Genomic DNA, 22115 nt, shown 5'->3' on the forward strand with positions numbered 1-22115 from the left:
TGAGTGAAGGTAACCTGTGGCAAATTCAATTGAATGGGTATGATTTGGAAAGGCACACGTCTTAATAAAAGGTCTAACAGCTGATAATGCATATCAGAGCAAAAACCAAGCCCTGGGGTCAAAAGAACAGTATGTAGTGCTCAGATACAGGTTTGCATCGAGCCACAGGTCTGGGGAAGAGTTCAGAAAAAAATTCTGCTTCACTGAAGGGTCACAGAAGCATGTAGTCTCTGTAACCCTTAATGGAAGTAGTTTGAAACAACCAGGGTTCTTCTTAGAGCTGGCCTCCTGGCCAAACTGAGCAATTGATGGAGAAGGGCTTTGGTCAAGGCCCCGATATACTTCACACGATGTTTGTTTTCGCTCTTTGTTTGCGGGCAAAAAGAAGTTTGAAAAGGCTGAGCGACCGTATTCTGTTTTCGAACATCCCAACACCCCCGTGCTGCTGGAGGCGGACTGTAGATTAATGTAAACGTGTGTCACGATGCTCTGCGTCTGCCTAAACACAACAACGATGCAATGATGGTGTATCTAGGTCTTTTATTAAACTGAAAAAATGTGAAAAAAAATGAAGGGGCAAGAATACATTCGCAAGGCACTGCATATATATATGTATGTATATATATGTGTATGTGTATATGTGCCCTCCAAAAGTATTTGAACAGCAAAGACAAAATTGCTCTGTTGGCTGTGGAGTCAAGACATTTACAAATATGATTAAAAGATGAATATGAGACAAAACTACAGAATGTCACATTTTATTATTAGCCGTTTCAACACATACATGTTTTACCAAAATGGGCAATCTAAGACTTTCCATTTCTTTGCTCTTATAAATTCCTTGACTGAACTGGCAGGGTGTTTTGGGTCATTGTCCTGATGCAATATGAAGCACTTCCCAATGAATCTGGTGGCATTTTCTTGAATATTGGTAGGCAAGATGGTTTTGTACCCTTCCAAATTCATTCTGCTACTGTCATCATACATTAAGTCATCAGTAAAGTTGAGAGGGCCTGTTCCAGAGACAGCCATGCATCCCCATGCCATGACACCACCTCCACCATGCTTTACAGATGAGGCTGTATGCTTGGGATCATTGCAGTTCCCTTTTTTCTTAACATTTTTGCTTTCTCATCACTTAGATAAAGGTTCATCTTTGTCTCATCGGTCCATAAACACAGTTCCAAAACTCTTTGTGCTTTTTTGCAAACTCTAATCTTGTCTTTCTATTTTTGGTGCTGGTCAGAGGTTTGCATCTTGCTGTGTAGCATCTGTAATTCTGTGTCAAAGTCTCCTGAGGACAGTAGATTGTCAGAGCATCACCCAAGACACGTCTTTTAGGGTTCTTTTTCACAGCTTTTATGATTTGTCTGTCATCAGCTACTGTTGTTTTCTCAGCCGATCAGGTCGTTGTTGGTTGCTGGTGTCACTGGTGGTTTCCAAACTCTTGATTTCTCCATGCCCTTTATTTTTGCTAGAGCTCTAACTGACTTCCTCTTTTCTTTTAGCATCCAAATTGCTTGCTTTTCTCTCAAAGTCAGCTCCCTCATCTTCATCCTGGTTTGTGTGTGTCATCATCGAATGCAAGATTCAGAATGCAGAAGTAATGGATATAACTGATACGACACATTCCCTGCTTTTAATATCTGAAGAATTAATGCAACAGGACACAGCTGATCACTTAGAAAGACCTGAGAGGCAACTGTCCCAATACTTATGCTCACATCAGATAGAGGGATGAAACTCTAAAAGTGCCCTCATCTTCTCTCAAGATGAGAGCACTTGAGAATCTTGCCTCAACTCTCATCTTCTTAGCTGGTATACGTGTGTGTGTGTGTGTGTGTGTGTGTATATATATATAGCTGTATGCATTACACACACACACACACACACACTTTAGTTCATTGTTTTTAGTTTAATCATTTTTTTTAAGGAAAGAACTCTCAAGAAGTTCAGTAAATGCATGATACATCAATGAGTCAATGATTAATAATCATGACCTCGACATTAACCAAAATAATCATAATTATGACGTTCCATCATCAAGCAGGCCTAATGCACACTGTAAGTCTCTCTGTATCTCTCACATTGAACAGGTTGTGCTAAACGTGACTCTTCTCGGATGCAGGCCCGGATCTGTTGGCTGGGATCTTGGGATGAGCTCAGCTCTGCGTCTCCTGCGGGACACTTGTTTTGTGCCACAGATATGTGCCAAAACTGCACAGACTCATCTGTCAAAAACACTGCATTCACAGACACCTGAGCTCCAGTCTGCAGATTGTCTGGGCTTATATGAGATTCCTAATGAATTGGGCTGATTAAACAAATGCTCTGGCAGCGATCGGGTCTCAGGTCTTAAGAGAAAACAGGAGGTTCTTACAGTTCCCTGAACATTTCTCTGTCACGTCTGTCCTCTGAGGGGATGGCAGGTAAACCAGTGCCTCCTCCCTTCAATCGTTTCATTCATCACACACAAAACTCTCAGAGACTTTGGCATCTGCTGAGAATCACACTCACAAAGACGAGGTAAAGACAGGTGCAACTGAGTAAAACCTGTTTGTTTCTCTCTGTTTCTCTGGCAGGAGCGTATGGGGTCGTCCTGAAGTGCAGACACAAGGTAAGATTTCAGAAACACGAGTTCAGATCGTGTCGTTTTTAAGCACACAACACACAATTCAACTCATTTGCAGCCTATTTGGCTTAAAAAGTGTGGGTTTTCATAAAAATTGTGGCTTGGAAAGCATGTAAGTCCATACTAATTATTAATTTTGAAAGAAAGTAGCATGCAGTATGCATGCTTAGCAAATTGTACACGTATAGTATAACACAAAACGCTGTGCAATGATTTTCTGTCTGCATGGAAATGTGCCTTGTCAAAATGTGCATATGTGCAGAAATGTGCAATAATAGTGTATCCCAATCATGCACTCATAACATAGAGAGCTTATTAAAAAACATAGAGAGCTTATGTGACTCATAATGTTGCATTTTAATGTTTGAAATGTTTAGCATTTCTCCAAAGTGTGTTGTTTCACATTGTTTTTGAAAAAAAGGTGTTTTATGTATTCTTGTTTGTTGATTTGCAGTGAAAATATCTAAAAAAGTCCTTAAAACACACACACAAGCATTGAATTTAAAAGCAACTAATGCAAAATTGCATTTCTTGCATTCACAAAATAGATTTTCAGACAATATATCTTGAATTAATTAATCATTAATCTAATAAACCCCCACATACGTGCGCACGGTAGAGCGTGTGTATGTACTGTATATATGCGCATATATACACACACACACACACACACACATACATACATACACACACACAATAAGATATATTGAATAATGAATACTTTTATTCATCAAGGACACATTAAAGGCTTAGTTCACCCAAAAAGGAGAATTCATTAATTACCCTCATGTCGTTCCAAACATGTAAGATCTTCGTTCATCTTCAAAACATAAATTAAGGTATTTTTGATGTAGTCTGAGAGCTCTCTGACCCTGCATAGACAGCACGGATATTAAAAAAGTGACAGTAAATGCATTTAAAATGGAACAAAAGATTTCTATTTCAAATAAATGCTGTTCTTTTGAACTTTCTATTCATCTGTGAGTTCTGGAAAATCAAATGCATCACAGTTTAATATTGGGCAGCACAACTGTTCAGCATTGATAATAATCAGAAATGTTTCTTGAGCAGCAAATCAGTATATTAGAATGATTTCTGAAGGATCATGTGACACTGAAGACTGGAGTAATGATGCTGAAAATACAGCTTTGATCACAGGAATCAATTACAGTTTAACAGATAATCACATAGAAAACAGCTATTTTAAATTCTAAAAATATTTCACAATTTTGCTGTATTTTTGATCAAATAAATGCAGCCTTGGTGAGCAGAAGAGACTCATATTTTTTTCTTCTGTGCTGTAGAACTGTGCAGTCTGGTGTGTTAAAGTGGTAAGAATAGTAACAGGTTTGTGTTCAGCGCTGACAGAAAGTGTGGTGATGTGACATATGGTGAGTTTATCTATTAATATCTCCTCCGGTCATGAGCGGTGCTGGTCGTAGCCCCCCGCGGCCATCAGACAGATGGTCTCTGTGTTCACGGCTCTCAGTCTCTCTCTCTGACCCAAACACGCCGGTCATGCCATCTGCTGCTCTCACCTGCTGTCTTTCCCTGTCAGACAGCCGCGTGCCGTCATGTACACTCGCTGGTCTCACGCTCTTCACTCACATTTCAGCGTGGTGATGTAGTGTGCAGAGATTTGAGTGATTGACTGACTGTAGAAATGTTTACATGCACTCATTTTCATCAGTCAAATGAATCCAGACTGATGTCTGATTCTCAATGCTCTGTTTATATAAACCCTAAACACTGCAAACTGACTCGCGTATTTCTTTACATGCGCATTATATGAAATATAGTATATTATTCTATATTTCTATATTTATTCTATATTTCTATCAAATATAGAAAATATTATTCGGCTATGCTTTGTCTTTTGGAAGCTGCATTCTAAATCCACTTGGCTCAAAAATCTGAAGGGGCACTTTGAATGGGCATGATGCCTCTGTATCATACAGAGTGAGTTTTTTTGAGAAAGTAAAAATGCCTGTAGTTTCCTGTAAAGGGTAGAGTGATTAGAAAATACAGTTTGTACAGTATAAAAACCATTATGCCACAATTCACAAAAACAAACGTGTGTGATTGTGAGTGTGTTTGTGTGTCTGTGAGTGTGTGAATGTATGTTTGTGAGTGAGTGAGTGTGTGTGTGTGTGTCTGTGTGTCTATGAGAGTGTGTGTGTGTATGTGTTTGTGAGTGTGTGTGTGTCTGTGTGCGCACGCGTGTTTTTGTGACAAATGAGGACATAGATTTGTATAATGACACAGGTATGACACAGGTATTACAAGGTGAAGGTGACTTTTCAGGACATTAACCCATGCCCCCACTTTTCAAAACGCTTATAAATCATACAGAGTGAGGTTTTTTTGGGAAAGTTGAAATGCACAGTCTCCTGTGAGGGCTAAGTTTAGGTGTAGGGCAATAGCATGTACAGTTTGTACAGTATAAAGACCATTACGCCTATAGGATGTCCCCATTTTTTACAAAAACAAACGTGTGTGTGTGTGTGTGTGTGTGTGAGAGAGAGAGTGTGTGGTTGATTTATCGGGTGCGGCTGTGTTGGCAGTAGATCACAGTCAGTGTGAATTATAAAGCTGATCATTCCAGCCACAGGCCTTTATTCTGACACTGTCTTTCATCTCAATAGCCAGGTGCAGCAGAGAACACACACACACACTCGTTTCGCTATCCTTGTGGTGGACTTGCATAGGCGTAATGGTTTTTCTGCTGTACAGACCGTATATTCTATTGCCCTGTTTATTTTAATCTTTTATTTATTGTTTGATTCAAATTAAATTTTCTTATTTTAGTCATATATTTTTTTTATATTAGATCTTATGTCAATCATTTTCATTTTCATCAAATGTGTTATTTGATTTATTTAAATAAAATTTATTTATTTTAATACTTTATTTTAACCATTTATTTATTTTATTTAGTGGGACCACCTAGAAAATGAGACAATACATCTCAACTAGTCTATTCTATTCATTTTGTTTCATTTTAATATTGTGTGTGCGTGTGTATATATACAGTGCCCTCCAAAAGTAGTGGAGCAGTAAAGACAAAATTGCTCTGTTGGCTGTGGAGTCAAGAAATTTACAAATATGATTAAAAGATGAATATGAGACAAAACTACAGAATGTCACATTTTATTATTGGGTGATATTTGACTTAAAATCAAGTTTGCATTTTTTTTCAATTAGTATTATGTTGTATTGATGTGACATGAGCTCTTGATGTTTAATGCAGCATGTGACGTAGATAGACAGACAGATAAATAAATACAAAGTACATGAATAATATATTTTTGCTCCACTCATAACCTTTGCCAAAAAAATCCCTCTTCCGCTTGATTCATGACACTAGAACTGAAAGGTCAGGCCAAGCGCACGGCATTGTGGGTGTGTTTTGTTGTAAATGCATGCATACAGTAAATGTTGATGCGAGTGTTGTGAAGAGCTGTCTGTGATTACTCAGGTTTGTGATTCAGAGATGTTTCTGTGGTTAACTGCTGACAGGCTCGTCAAAGCCTCAGAGAGACAGCAGCGTTTAGAGGATCCTGGGCTTTAATGAGCCTGGTTTGATCGTCAGAGCTCTTCATCGCTGCTGTCAGGCTCGTCAGTCTTCATCACCTGACTTTCTCCTCTCTGCTTCTGTAACTCCTGATTGTGAGCTGTTTGTGAATGTCTCTGAATAGACTGACTGGTGGTGACGTGTTAAACAGAGTTAGCGGCGAGTCAGCAGAGATCTGGTTAGCTGAGGCTCTGATTCCTCGTGAGCAGATCTAGTTCTGCTTGTGTTCGGGTGTCTGTTTTTTCACCAGCATCTAGAGCAAGTGCTTTAATGCCATGGAGACAAATGTTTATTTGAATTGCTTTTTATTTTATTCATTTGAATTTATTTACTGTAATTTTAATTAAATTTTCTTTACTATTTATTTACATTTTACCCTATTTTACTCTTTTTAAATAAACGCCTTATTTATATTTAAATTAATTTATTTTATTATTTATTTACTTACATTTATAACTTTTCAGCAGCTCCCTTAGTAGCCTTTAATTTGAATTTGAATTTATTTGTTTTTAATTTATTTATTTTTTAAGTGTTTAATTTATATTTTTATATTATTATTGTTTATTTACATTTTACACCATGTTTCTCTTAACCTTTCAACAGACCCTTTAGTACCTTTTAGTCTGTTTTAATACGTTTTAATTAATTAATTTATTTACATTTTAAACTTTCTCTTTTCAGCTGCTCTCTTAGTACCTTTTCATTTTAATTTATTTACATTTTAATTTATTTAATTTAGTGATTTTAATAGTAATTTATTGACATTTTTTATTTAATTAATTTCTTTATATTTTACATTGTTCTCATAACTTTTCAGCAGTTTCCTTAGTACCTTTTAATGTGAATTAATTTTCTATTCTATATTCTATTCTATTCTATTCTATTCTATTCTATTCTATTCTATTAATTTCTTCTTTTAGCCTCATGGTCCTCAGACCTGAATTTGAAAACTGTTGATTTAAAAAGCAGAGTTATGGCTGATACAAGCCTGATTTATCATTTTATATTTCCTATAAAGCATGTGTGCATTGAGTTGCTGCCACATGATTAATCAGATACTTACATTAACGAGCATTTGTTCACTTATAATAATAATAATAGTGACCATTAATGTATTTGACATAACATTCACTACAAAAACGTTCTTTAATAATGCAGGTGGTGTTGGTATGTTTTTGATAATCTGCTGGTGATCTCAGTTAACGGTTCTGTAGATATATTGCTCTGTCACGGCTCATGAAGTAACTTCACATTTCCCACAATGCACCTGTGCTGTGCTCTTAGAAAACTCTCTGAGCGTCACCGAGAGAAAAGAGGTCAGCATGTACTCTTAGTTCTGTTCCTCTGATTCACTGAAGACACTCAAATCATCATATAATCATGCAGAAGAAATATGAATGATTTAGTTTAGCTCAAGCATTCTGATGGATGCATGAAGAAAGAAAAATTACTTTATTTTTTGCAAATAAATTTTTCTTAAAGACTGTGGCAATTGCTATTTTTCCATCCAAAACATAATTCTTGTTATTCATTTATTTAGTTTTTGTTCATTTAGCTATTTATTTTAATTTTAATGTGTAAATGTTATTTATTTATTTACATATTTAACTATTTTTTCTTTTAACTTTTCAGCAGACCCCTTAATTTGAATTTATTTACATTTTTGTTAATTGTAATTATTTAAATAAAACGAAAGGCTTTGTATCTAACATTAATAATGTATATATTTTCAATAGTTTTTTGCTGATAATTTTTCTTAAAGACTGAGACAATTGCTATTTTTTTTTCCCAAAACATCATTATTTGTTGTTCATTTTAACTATATTTTTGCTTGATTTTATCGCTTGCATTTTGACACGGCTGCATATTTGCATCTTTACACTGCAAAAAAAAAATGCAATTAAACTTTTTCTCTTACCTTTTCATTTTAATTGATTTACTTTTAAATTGATTTAAATGATTTATTACTATTCCCCCTCCCCCAATGTCATTCTTCATTGTGTTCATTTAGTTAATTTTTTACTAGATTTTTGCTTAATCTTATCTGCGTTAAACATTCTGATGCACCTACATATTTGCATATATACACAGAAAACTTTTTTAAAAATGTATTTTATTTATTTAAGGTTTTCACTATTTAAAGTATTAAAGTATTTTTTCTAAGTCTTAAGTATAGTTTTCTGAAAGCAATTATCAAAATTAGGTTTATGCATATAAAAATAAATAAAAAATACGTTTACTTTAACAATATTTTAAGAATATATTTATACTTAAGACATGTATTTTAATTTAACAATGTTAAAATATTTATACTGGAAAAAAGACAAAAATACTGAAGAGAATAATTTTTCTCATTTTATTTGCACAAATTAATTAAATAATTTATTGTATTATTTATTTATTAACATTTTAATAAATATATTTATATTTAATTATTTGTATACCTTTTAAAAATATATATTTATATATCTGCTAATGAAGTAAGAAAAATAAACTTAATTTAAACTGGACACAAGTTTATTTTTCTTACTTATTTTAAGTGTAAAGTCACTGAATTATGTCATGATGCTCTCAAGTACGTGCATCTTAATTTAAGGATGTTTGGTAAACTTTATTTTATGGTGTCCTTGTTACACATGTTGCATGTACTTAATATTATAATAACAGCAATAAATTATGCATAATTACAAACCCTAACCATATAGTAAGTACATATAGTTAATTAATATTACTCAGTACTTAAATATATAATTACTCTGTAACAAGGACATCTTAAAATAAAGTGTAATGGTTATATATTTGTACTGGAGAAAAATAAATATTTTTTTATAGTGTAAAGCTAATGTTTATGTTGTGTTGAGGCCTTGATTCACTCCTCGTCTGATTTGAGTTTGTGTGAAGTGAAAGATGAAGTGTGTGTGTTTGTGAAATCGTCTCGCGCTAAACTCTCTGTGCGTCGTGGTTTGGCCAGCTTGTCTCTGATCGTGTCTCGACTGGTTTCTGGATGGGTTTAATGAACCTGAGCGTCTGGTTTGGGCAGTTCTCAGTGATGAACTCCCTCACCCAGCATGACCCGTCAGATATAAACTGATGCAGTATTCACAGTCATCTCTCTATTTTTTTTTTTATGGTTTTTGGAGAATTTAAAATTAAAAGCCAAAGTTTTATCAAACCAGGGTTATTTCAAGTTATTTGAAATAAAAATGAACTTAAACACAAATAAAGATACAATATTTAGAAAAACTAAACCTATTTAAGTTCAGCAAGATTTTATTTTCATTCATTTTCATTTAGTTAACTTGAAGTAATAAAATAATTAAAAATTCTGAAATAAAGATGAATAAAAATACTTTTTAAATAAAAAAAAACACTTTACTTAAAGTCTTTATGTATAATGCATTAAAAAGTATTTATAATGTAGTTTGTAATGCTTTTTATTGCATTATATATTTGCATAAATAATTTTAACCAAAGTTAAAATGCATTATAATGTTTGAAGCTTTGCTTGTCGTGTGTTTTGATGCATTATACTTTGTATAGGTGTAACAATTAAAAAATAAGTATTATAATAAATTGCAATTGTGGTTACAATACATAATTGAGTGCATTATCAGGTGCATTACAAGGCAAACTTAATGCATTAAAAATACTTTTGTAATTCATTATATATAAAGGCGTTACCAAAAAACAAATATGAAAAAAAAAAAGTCAAACAAAAATGCCAAAAAAGCAAAATTGCTAAAAAAAAAACTTGACCTAAAATTAAATAATAAAAAGGCTAATATTAATATATTAAATAAAAATATTAATAAAAAATATTATCTCACCGATACTAAAATAACACTGGATCAGTGATCGACACAATGAATATGTAGCGTTAAGGGAAAGATTTTGTGTGTGTGTGTGTGTTTTAAAGGCGTCTGAACTCTGACAGCAGTTAAATCATTGATCTGATTCAGTGTTTGCAGATCTCAGAGGAATGTATCTCACTGATGAACCCGTGTGACCTCTGACCTGCAGTTTCAGGGACAGACTCCACAGATCACGCTTATTCATGAGCCGCTCTCTCACGCTGAACAAATATATGATATTCAACTCAAACATTGCTCATATTAAACTGCTATTAATAGTAGTAGTAGTAGCAGTGTTTATTTTTTAAATACTATTTTTTTGTTTTGTTTTACAGTGTATATTACAATAGTAAAAATTCTTGTTTTGTTTGATATTTTTTATTTTGTAATAGTAATAATAATAATAATTATTGTTGTTTTTATTATGATGATGATATTATTATTATTACTATATTAAACAAAATAAGAAATATTACTATTTTAATATTCACTATAAAAAATTAGTGATTACTAAATATATATTATATATTTATTTATTTATTTATTATTATTATTGTTATTAAATCACATTTTGAATAACATTTTTTTTATCAGACAAAAAACACGATTTGCACCCCCCCCCCCCCAAAAAACACGCAAAATTCAGACATTTTGTATATATTTTTTGGTCTTTAATATACTATGTATTTTTAATTGTTATTTAAAATTTAGGTTAATAAAATTTGATTTTATATTTATATTTTTTGTTATTATTTTTAATTAAATAATTGTATTAAATATTTTACAGTGAATATTACAATTGTAAAATATCTTTTTATATTTTAATATTTACTATATTAAAATGTTTAAAATATGTATGAAATATTTAATATTTTGTTATTTATATCAACAACAGTAGTAGTAGTAGTAGTAATAATAATATGATATGATATAATAATATAACTAGACAAAAAGATCTAAAAAAAATTCTTCTATTGTTTCTTCTTATTAAAATTATTATTTAGTTTTATTTATTGTATTGCGATAGCAATAGAAGAGAAATTCTACTCTCTGTTATACATTAAAAATGCACAATTTGAAACGTTGTAACTGAATACAATTAGCATTCAAAAATCTGACTGACAGCGGTTTCATAACATGCATATATTTGCATAATGAACTGTGTTTGGTTTTGTTCCATTGCATCTGTTTAACAATATATAGCTGTAATTTTTATGTGATGGAGACACAACAGAAAACCTTGTACGTTAAACTTTACTGATGCATAATGCAAATAAAGGTGAATTAGAAGCATGCAAGGCTTTGATTTAATAATATCTGTAATAAATGTTTGCAGGCTCGATGTCAGATTTATCTTCAGTAAGTGTTTATTAGGCTGAAGTTGAGATGATCAGCACGGAGGAGTCGAGCAGAGAACGGGTCACTTGAGTCATCTGACCTCTGACCTCACCTGGTCTAATAAACCGGAGAATTTCACCTAGTCTAATAAAGTCGGAGAATGAAAACAGTGCGGGCATTCACCGACGTCTCTCTTGGGATTGTTTTCATCTTGTTTGGCTCGGCCAATCAGGAGGCGGTGTGTGTGTGAGCTATGAATATGCATGACATGCTGATTCCCGTTGTGTGGCCTGTAGTTTTGCTCAGCGAGTGTTTGAGCTTTAATAAGAGCCTGCGGTGCTTCTGGAGCTCCAGACCCTTCAGGCTTCAGGATCTGGAGTCTGTGTGCGCTCTCAGATAAACTAGTCCAGCTCCGGCGCCCCGGTCCTTCTACTTATCACGCGCAAACACACGCAGCACAGGAGAATTTGATTTTAAGTGCCTTGTTTTTTTTATTTTATTAACAACAGAATTTATTTATTTATTTTGTAGTTTTTATTTTATGTTAAGTTCCTTATTTTATTTTATGAGCGAATTAATGAATGAATGAATTTATTTATTTACTTGTTTTTTTATTTCATAGTAAATGCCTTTTTTTTTTTTTTGAACAGCAGATTTATTTTATTTTATTTTATTTAAAAAAGCCTTTGTTTATGGTTGTAATTTTTATTTTATTTTATTTATTTTTATTTTATTTAAAAAAGCCTTTGTTTATGGTTGTAATTTTTATTTTATTTTATTTATTTTTATTTTATTTAAAAAAGCCTTTGTTTATGGTTGTAATTTTTATTTTTTTATTTATTTTTATTTTATTTTATTTTAAAAAAGCCTTTGTTTATGGTTGTAATTTTTATTTTATTTATTTATTTTATTTTATTTTATTTTATTTTATTTTATTTTATTTTATTTTATTTTATTTTATTTTATTTTATTAAAAAAGCCTTTGTTTTTAAACTGTTTTGATAAGTGGTGCATTTTGTAATACAAACTTAAAAATCCCAACTAATAAAAAATTACTAAAACTTTAACTACAATTAAAGTAAAAACAGAAACTATAAAAATAAAATCAAATTCAAAATATTAAACACTATACTAGTGTATCAATGATACTAAAATAACACAAATTAAAGTCACTGCATCTCAGTCATGAATTTTGTTTTTCATAAATCCTATTAGGAGAAAAAATAGCTGAATAGCTTTATATTCCATGTCTTTTTTTTTTTAATCAATCAATCAACAAGATATAGGCTTTTAGTTTGTATACCTGGAACTGGTAAATATGCTTGATATTTTGCATATATGAAGTGGATTTTGATTTCACCAAAGTATGCAACCTTTTCAGAGACATTGCCTTAAAATCTGAACCTTTAGTATAAATGCTTTTGTTTTTTCACAGCATTTTTGTTTTGCTGCTTCACTCTGATTGATCACTCTTGTTGTATTAGTATTTCCAGCCGTCTATTTCTATAGAACAAGCTCCTTGAATATGAATATTGTCATTTGTGAACTCTATTGCAAGGCGTTTATATTCTGAGCATCTTTCATGTAAATGTATGTAAATGTAATATTTGTGTACGTGTGCAAATGGCTTTCATTACACGCAAACATTCCCATCCTCTTCTTATTTGGTAGTGTTTTGTTTTTGTTGTGTTTTGCATGGGCTTCCTGTGTTTCTTCTGTCCTCATCTCAACTTCCTGTTCCGTGTGTGTGTCACACTGGGCTGAGTTCATCCCGTTAGTCTTTGATAATCCAGTCAAATCCTCCTGGATGCTGTTATGAAGGAGCCTCAAGTGTCTGATGATGCCTTTATGCAGCTTTTTCTGGTCTTTATTTATTTAAGTTTGACAGAAACACAGATGAGGCAGGGGTCAGAGGTCACTGAGAATTCAGAATACGAATAAAACTACAATAGTTTCTAGTTCATTCGTTACTTTGGAAGAAGGTCGAGACGAGCACATTGCATTGTGGGATATGGTGCAGTGTCACCTGATTATGAACACATTTGACCAAATATAGTAGTGTATTTGCATGCTATTCCCAGTTAGCATACTATATACTGCAGAAATACAGAAGTCGTATGTTACTCTGTGTGTGTGAGGTTAATAAATGTGTCGTCCTCAGCATTTGCAGCACCTGTGATGAGTTTGTGTTCAACATAAACAAGCACAAAGCCTGAGGGAGCAAACACACACGTATGAACCGTTTGGCGTCGGCTGGATCTGTTTTTCGGTAAAGCGTGAATCTGGAGCACTGAAGGATGCTGGGAGGATACAGAGACACCCAGAGTGTAAAATAGGCCAGAGAGAGAGTGTGTGTGTGTGTCCTTTAGTTCCCCTCAAACACACACACACTCACACACACGGTCCAAAACACTCGCCAAGAATAATGTGAGTAAAAAGGGCTTTGCTGAGTACTGAGTTGGTCTCCATATGTTTGCTAACCATCTGCTCCACATTTATTAGGAATACGGCTGAACAAAAGACTGTCAGCGATTCACCGGCTAATAATAAAAACATCTGTCGTGAAGCTTGTTTTTGAAGTCTTCTAGCATTAGAAAAGCTTGAGGAAAGCAGTCTCTTCTGCTCGCCAAGGCTGCATTTATTTAATTAAAAATACAGAAAAATGTTGTAAAATTGTCAAATATATTACAATTCAAAATGTGTTGATTTCTATGTGAATATATGTTAAACTGTAATGTATTTCTGTGATGTGCAGCTGTATTTTCAGCATCATTACTGCAGTCTTCAGCGTCACATGATCTTCAGAAATCACTCTAATATACTGATTTACTGCATTTCTGATTATTATGAATGCTGAAAACAGTTGTGCTGCACAATATTTTTGTGGAAACCGTGATGCATTACATTTTTCAGGATTCACGGATGAATAGAAAGTTCAAAAGAACAGCATTTATTTGAAAAGAAATCTTTTGAAACATTATAAATGTCACTTTTGATCAATTTAATGCGTCTTTGATGAATAAAAGTATCATTTAAAAAAAAACAAAAAAAACATCTTACTACAAACCTTTCAATGGTAGTGTACATGTGAAATATTCCTTGTCATGAGGACAAAAATGTGCATATATTTGAAGAACAAACACATGGAATAAGTCAGTATTTGTGGCTGGTAATTGTTCAGTTGTGTTTCTGTGTTGCAGGAGACTAATGAAGTCGTGGCTATTAAGAAGTTTAAGGACAGTGAAGGTGAGTCTCCTCCTCTGTGTTACTCAGATCATCTGACCTGATTTACTCTGCACCAGACCAGCATCATCATGCAGCTCATGAATATTAATAAGGTTCCAGTAATGATAGAGACTGTAAGCACATTGATGACGTATTAATCTGAAGATCAAATTTATAGAAGAGCATTTGTTATGAACATTCTATATCAAAATAATAATATAAATTACTTAATTTAATTTAATAACAAATTGTGAGTAGAAATTAATATGCATAAAATATGCAATTTTTTTAAATTGCAAACTGTTCCATATCAGAATATTGATAATAATAATATAAACATTACATATACATTACATGCATTTAACATCAAATTATAATGAGAAATTAATGTACATAAGATAGACTTAAAAAAAAAAATACAACTTTACAGAAGAGCATTTGTTTTATAAACATATCGGAAAAAAATAATACTTTAATTTGCATAAACGGCCATATACACACATCTTTGTCTTTGTACTCTGTTCCAATGCTAAAACTAAAATTATTAAAATCATTTTTTGTTAACTGAAATAAAGCTAAAATAAAATAAAATAAAGAATAATATAAATGTTGGGTGCAAAACTATATTAGAAATAAGTAAAAGACATTTCAGTTCATGCACTAAAATTACTAACTGTAAATAAATTAAAACTAAAACGAATAAAAAAAATATTAAACTTGACAATTTTATAAATATGACCATTAAAAAATATGAAAATTAAAATATTTAAAATTAAACCTGAAAATATAAAATAAAATAAAATTCAAAATGTTAATAAAAACTATAAGTAGTATATAAATAATACTAAATTAACTGAAATAAAAATGAAATAAAATACAATAAATTATAATATACATATTAGATGAAAAACTACTGTAGAAATACTTAGAATGCATTTACATAAATCTTAAAATAAATTAGAACTAAAACTAATAAATAAATAAAATTAAACAAGTATCAATTTCCTTCCCTAAATATATCAAAAATGTATTTTTTAATTAGTAATATGCATTGCTAAGAACTTCATTTGAACAACTTTAAAGGTGATTTTCTCAATATTTAGATTTTTTTGCACCCTCAGATTCCAGATTTTCAGATATTTGTATCTCGGCCAAATATTGTCCTATCATAACAAAACACATGACTGGTTTTGTGCTCTGGGGTCACATTATATTTAAATAAATAAAAAATGATGTCAATCAAAAATAATATAAACATTAAATAAATACAATCTGAAAATATAAAATAAAAGCAAAGTAAAAAAAAATTCATAAAAACTACAATTAGAATATAAATAATACAAAAATAACTAGTTACATTTAAGTGATGTTTTAAATTGTTACAACTGAAAAAACAACAACTAATTGTTCTTAGTTTCTAGTTTCTACTTTTCTTTTGTTATTTCTTTTTAATTAAATATCAAAAGTAATGCATGTTTACTTCTTGTGTCTCTCTGCTCAGAAAATGAGGAGGTGAAGGAGACGACCATGCGTGAGCTGAAGATGCTCCGCACGCTGAAGCAGGAGAACATCGTGGAGCTGAAGGAGGCGTTTCGGCAGCGAGGGAAGCTGTACCTGGTGTTTGAGTACGTGGAGAAGGTGAGATGGAGACAGAGAGCGCAGAGATGTTCGGTTCATGTTCTCCTGATGGGCTTTGTTGAGATGATTGTGTGTGTGTTTATGCTGCAGAACATGCTGGAGCTGCTGGAGGACATGCCTAACGGAGCGCCGCCGGAGAAGGTCCGGATCTACATCTACCAGCTGATCAAAGCCATCCACTGGTGCCATAAGAACAACATCGTCCACAGAGGTCACTGAACACCTGCCAGAAAATCAAATATACTCGAACAAAATCACTTATATTTTAATTGTATTATTTAATTATATTTTAATCATCGTAATAAAATCAACAATATATCTAAAAAAAATAAAATAATAATTAAATTAAATAAATGGTTCTAAATGTTTGAATAAAATGTAATTTGTTTTATTTTTATTTTATTAAAATAAATATTAAATGATTTTAATCATTGTCCATAGAGATGTTAGACCACCTGTAATAAAATATAATTTCTTTACTTTTTTTATTTTATTGAAATATATTTTAATTATAATATTTAATTTAAATCATTGTCCACCAAGGTATGAGACCACCTGTAATAAAATAAATTAAAATGCATTTATTTAATTTGATTAAAAAAAATTTTTTTTCATTTTATTAAAATATATTTTAATTATATTATTAATTTGTTGTATTTTTAAAATTTTGTTGTATTTTATTAAAATGATTTTTTAAATGTACGGTTTAATCATAAAAATACAGTTTTAATCTTTATCCACTGAGATGTGAGACCACCTTTTATTAAAATACAATTTATTTTTATTTATTTTTTATATAATTTTATTTTTAATTATATTATTATTGTTTTGCGACAAAAAATCATTGTATTTAATTTTTTATTACAATTTAACAATAATGAATTATATATAAATAAAAAATTAAATTAAGTATATTTTGATATAAAATAAAATTAATTTATTTTATTTTAATTATACTATTTATGCGAGACCACCTTTTATTAAAATATAATTTGTAAAAAATATTATTTTAAAATTTTATTGTATTATTTTTAATTACATTATTATTGTTTTGGGACAAAAATTATTATTTTTTTTTATATATTTTAACTAATAAATTACATATAAAATATATATAAATTTTGATATAAAAATAAAGTGAATTATTAATTTTATTTTAATAAAATATATTTTAATTATACTATTTAATATGAACCATTGTCCTCTGAACTGTCCATTAAATGTGTCCACAGTCACATGTTACACATGCATGCTGGATTGATCTGTCTCTCTGGCTTTCTAGATATCAAGCCGGAGAATCTGCTCATCAGCTCCGACGACGTGCTCAAACTCTGCGACTTCGGTGAGTTTCTGTAGTCATGTGATCGAGAAGCACCAATCACTGGGCTTCTATCTGGATTGTCCAATGTGCATGCGAATCAGAATTATCATACTGACCTGTATTAGACTCGTGCGTGTGTGTGTGTGTGTGTGTGTGACAGCAGGTTGTCTGTCTGTCTCTCACTCCACACTCACTGTGAGACGCTCAGTCTGTCTGTCTGTTCTTCATTCTGCTGGAAACACTGCCATTGCTTTGATTGGGAAATGCAACCAAACACACCCATGCACATCTTCTGTCCTCCTAAAATCCTCACATGAGACAGAAAAATCACCAATAAGATCTGTTTGTGTCTCAGTTATTTCTTTAACATGCTTGATCAATCTGACTTGCGGTGTGACGATGTAAGGGAAAGGCAACAGAGTGGATAGTCTTCCGATCATTTCACGATATATACACCTTTTGCAGAGAATTCTTTGTTATAAAACGGTGTAAATACGATTTAACAAACAAGCTTGATCAATCACTTGAGGTCTGTTTCTCTGGCAGGTTTTGCGCGGGATCTCTCTGAAAGCACCGATGCGAACTACACTGAGTATGTGGCGACGAGATGGTACCGATCCCCGGAGCTGCTGCTGGGGTGAGTGTGTGTCCGGATCACCGCAGGAGAACTTCTGCTGTCTGTCACATTTCACTATGAAAAAAAAGTTGTATTTTACATAAATTCTGTTTTATTTTAATGTCTGTCTATTTTAAAGTTTATTTTTTAGGACCATTTGATTATTTTTTTGGGCTGTTCCCTGACATTTAACACCTTAAATTCTTTCTTTAATGCATCTGGATGTTACTTTCTATTTCTATTTATTTATTTATTTATTTATTTCATTAAAATAAATAAATAAAATTAAATGTCAATTTTTGTTTTTTATAATTGTATTTTGTTTTACTTCATATTTTCTGTCTGTCTCTCTGTCTATCTAGCTATCTATCCGTCTGTTAAAATGTAAAAAAAATATATAAAATGTCTTAAATATATGTATATGAATATTTAATGAATTAATAAATAAAACAACATAACATAATAATATAATAAAGTAAAAGTATTATGAGAATATAAAACATTAAAATAATAATTATGAAATATAGTTAGTAAGAAATACAAATAAAATTGAAATGTTACAATATATACAATTTAAAGCATTAAATGTTAATTAGAATTAATGTAATTAATAAACAACATAACACAAAATATGTGAATAATATAATATAACTTAATATATATATAACTATACATATAACAATATCTATAGCTTTATATATATATATATATATTGTAAGGCTCCACCCATCCGGCCCAAGGAAGGTATCCAAATGGTGGATGAAGGTTTCCTGCGTGTTCGGTCTTTCCAGTGTGCAAAGTTCTTCAATTTAAATTAAACTCTAATCTGACTCCATTTTATCATTTAATCTGACTCCATTTTAGCTTGACCTCGTATTTAACTTGAAATACAAATTGATTGCTTGTCCATTTCTAATTTATTATTCTGATATTTGATTATTCTAGTTAACTCTTGACTTTATATTTACTCGTTCATTCGGTTGCTCATGTCTTTAACAAGGATGCAACGTAATCTACTAGAGTCAATAATTACAGAGTAAAACAGAATAAGGTCAAATGTAACAATTTATTATCAGTCAGGTAAATACTGTATGTATTATGTCAATTCCACAGCAATTCAAAGAGATCAAATCATATCAATACAAAACATCGAATTCTCAAAGATAAATCTACGAGTAAAGAATGCATACCTGACTTTATAGAAATACATAGTGTGAGTATTGAGACATACCACACTACGGGCTCCTGGCTACAGAATCGCCCTGATCCTTTTGCCAAATTTCTTTAAGTACTTCAGACCAGAATAAACATCCCCCAAACTCGAGACAGGAACTAACAATTGTAATTTGCAATTTAATCAAGTCGAGTTGGCACCTTTTGGGACAGAAGGTAATTTGCATGAAAACCATTAGGTGTCGGTCCGCCCTCTACAGTATGCAAAATGTCTCTGAACTCTTAGGATTTGTATTACCTTTTAGTTTACTTCTTATAAGAATGAGACCATTGTACCAGTCGCCCTGAGACAATTCAAATGATACCAAACATGACTGTAAATAACACTTGCATTAATGTAGAATATTACATTCTTCTATTGACCATTCTGAGTGAAGGGAAGGATGGGTGATGGGAAGGAAGGGATGAAAAGGAGTTTATGCATATGCGAGGGAGGCATTTTCCCGCATTTTCTCTCAGTGGGATGTGGAGACAGATGTCTGTATGTTAATGCACTGTGTGTGTGTTGTCCATCTCAGGAGTTCAAAGTGTCTGAGATTCTGTAATCCTTACAATATATATATATATATATATATATATATATATATATATATATATATATACATAACAACTATAATATAATTGAACTGTAATTAACAAAATAACATAATAATAAATAAAACATAAGTAATATACAGTGGTGTGAAAAAGTGTTGGCCCCCTTCCTGATTTTTTATTTTTTTGCATGTTTGTCACACTTTAATGTTTCAGATCATCAAACAAATTTAAATATTAAATCAAAGATAACACAAGTAAACACAACATGCAGTTTTTAAATGAAGGGTTTTTTTATGAAGGGAAAACAAAATCCAAACCCACATGGCCCTGTGTGAAAAAGTGCTTGCCCCTGCAGGCCTCACTCGCCTCAGTTAAGGTCAGTGTTCATGACTCCACCATAAGAAAGAGACGGGGCAAAAATGGCCTGCATGGCAGAGTTTCAAGACGAAAACTGCTGCTGAGCAAAAAGAACATAAAGGCTCGTCTCAGTTTTGCCAGAAAACATCTTGATGATCCCCAAGACTTTTGGGAAAATACTCTGTGGACTGACGAGAAGGTGTGTGTCCCATTACATCTGGCGTAAAAGTAACACAGCATTTCAGAAAAAGAACATCATACCAACAGTAAAATATGTTGGTGGTAGTGTGATGGTCTGGGGCTGTTTTGCTGCTTCAGGACCTGGAAGACTTGCTGTGATAAATGGACCCATGAATTCAGCTGTCTACCAAAAAATCCTGAAGGACAATGTCCGGCCATCTGTTCGTGACCTCAAGCTGAAGCCAACTTGGGTTCTGCAGCAGGACAATGATCCAAAACACACCGGCAAATCCACCTCTGAATGGCTGAAGAAAAACAAAATGAAGACTTTGAAGTGGCCTAGTCAAAGTCCTGACCTGAATCCTATTGAGATGCTGTGGCATGACCTTAAAAAGGCGGTTCATGCTCGAAAACCACGCAATGTGGCTGAATTACAACAATTCTGCCAAGATGAGTGGGCTGTAATTCCTCCACAGCGCTGTAACAGACTCATTGCAAGTTATCACAAACGCTTGATTGCAGTTGTTGCTGCTAAGGGTGGCCCAACCAGTTATTAGGTTTAGGGGGCAAGCACTTTTTCACACAGGGCCATGTGGGTTTGGATTTTGTTTTCCCTTCATAATAAAAAACTTCATTCAAAAACTGCATGTTGTGTTTACTTGTGTTACCTTTGATTAATATTTAAATTTGTTTGATCTGAAACATTAAAGTGTGACAAACATGCAAAAAAATAAAAAACCAGGAAGGGGGCAAACACTTTTTCACACCACTGTAACTATATACAACAATATAAAAATAATAGATATTTAAAATATAAATAAAATATATAAAATATAAATATATAAATGTAACAAATGATTATTCATTATTATTATTATAAAATATAGTTCAAATAGATCAGAAATACAATTTATGTATAATTTTTCAATTAAATTTTTTTCAATGTTAAATGTCAATTGTTTAATTTCAATTATGAATTATTTCATTGTTTAATTAATATAATCAATAAACATAACATGCCCTGATCTTGCTCTTGGCAGGTTTCACAGATTCGCTGAATGCGAGCTGATTGTCTCTAGTGTTTGTTCCTGAGTCTCGTCTGATAATCAGTGTGTCTCTGTCAGGGCTCCGTACGGGAAGGCGGTGGACATGTGGTCAGTGGGGTGTATTCTGGGCGAGCTGAGCGACGGTCAGCCTTTGTTTCCGGGCGAGAGTGAGATTGACCAGCTCTTCACCATCCAGAAGGTCCTGGGGCCCCTGCCGCCCGAACAGATGAAGCTCTTCTACAACAACCCACGCTTCCACGGGCTACGGGTCAGTCTGTCTGTCCCTCTCTAATCAAATCACCTGTTCCTGTTCTTACTGTGACCGATTCATCAGTGTGTGCTGTCCGTGTGCAGTTTCCCTCGGTCAGCCATCCACAGACTCTGGAACGACGATATCTGGGAATCATCAGTCCAGTCCTGCTTGACCTCATGAAGGTAAGAGATGTGTGTGTGTGTGTGTGTGTGCGTGCGTGCGTGTGTGTGTGTGTGTGTGTGTGTTTGAGTTTCAGGACAAACTTGTCCTCAAGAGTGAGATCAATCTCACACAATCTCCGTTTGAGGGCATCC

At 32.5% G+C, this 22115-nt stretch overlaps 1 protein-coding gene across 1 annotated transcript in view; it reads left to right on the top strand.

Annotated features, from left to right (window-relative positions):
- The window catches only part of LOC306859205 (cyclin-dependent kinase-like 5), a 50234-nt gene that overhangs the window by 7983 nt on the left and 20136 nt on the right, over positions 1 to 22115 (top strand). The window contains exons 2-9 of the mRNA XM_079400113.1: positions 2583 to 2617; positions 14596 to 14641; positions 16122 to 16258; positions 16349 to 16469; positions 17541 to 17600; positions 18126 to 18216; positions 21627 to 21816; positions 21903 to 21983. Coding sequence (XP_079256239.1) covers positions 2583 to 2617; positions 14596 to 14641; positions 16122 to 16258; positions 16349 to 16469; positions 17541 to 17600; positions 18126 to 18216; positions 21627 to 21816; positions 21903 to 21983 — 761 coding nt within the window. The remainder of the gene's footprint in view (positions 1 to 2582; positions 2618 to 14595; positions 14642 to 16121; positions 16259 to 16348; positions 16470 to 17540; positions 17601 to 18125; positions 18217 to 21626; positions 21817 to 21902; positions 21984 to 22115) is intronic.

This window comes from Barbus barbus (assembly GCF_936440315.1).
Source record: "Barbus barbus genome assembly, chromosome: 40".
Classification (NCBI taxonomy): domain Eukaryota; kingdom Metazoa; phylum Chordata; class Actinopteri; order Cypriniformes; family Cyprinidae; genus Barbus; species Barbus barbus.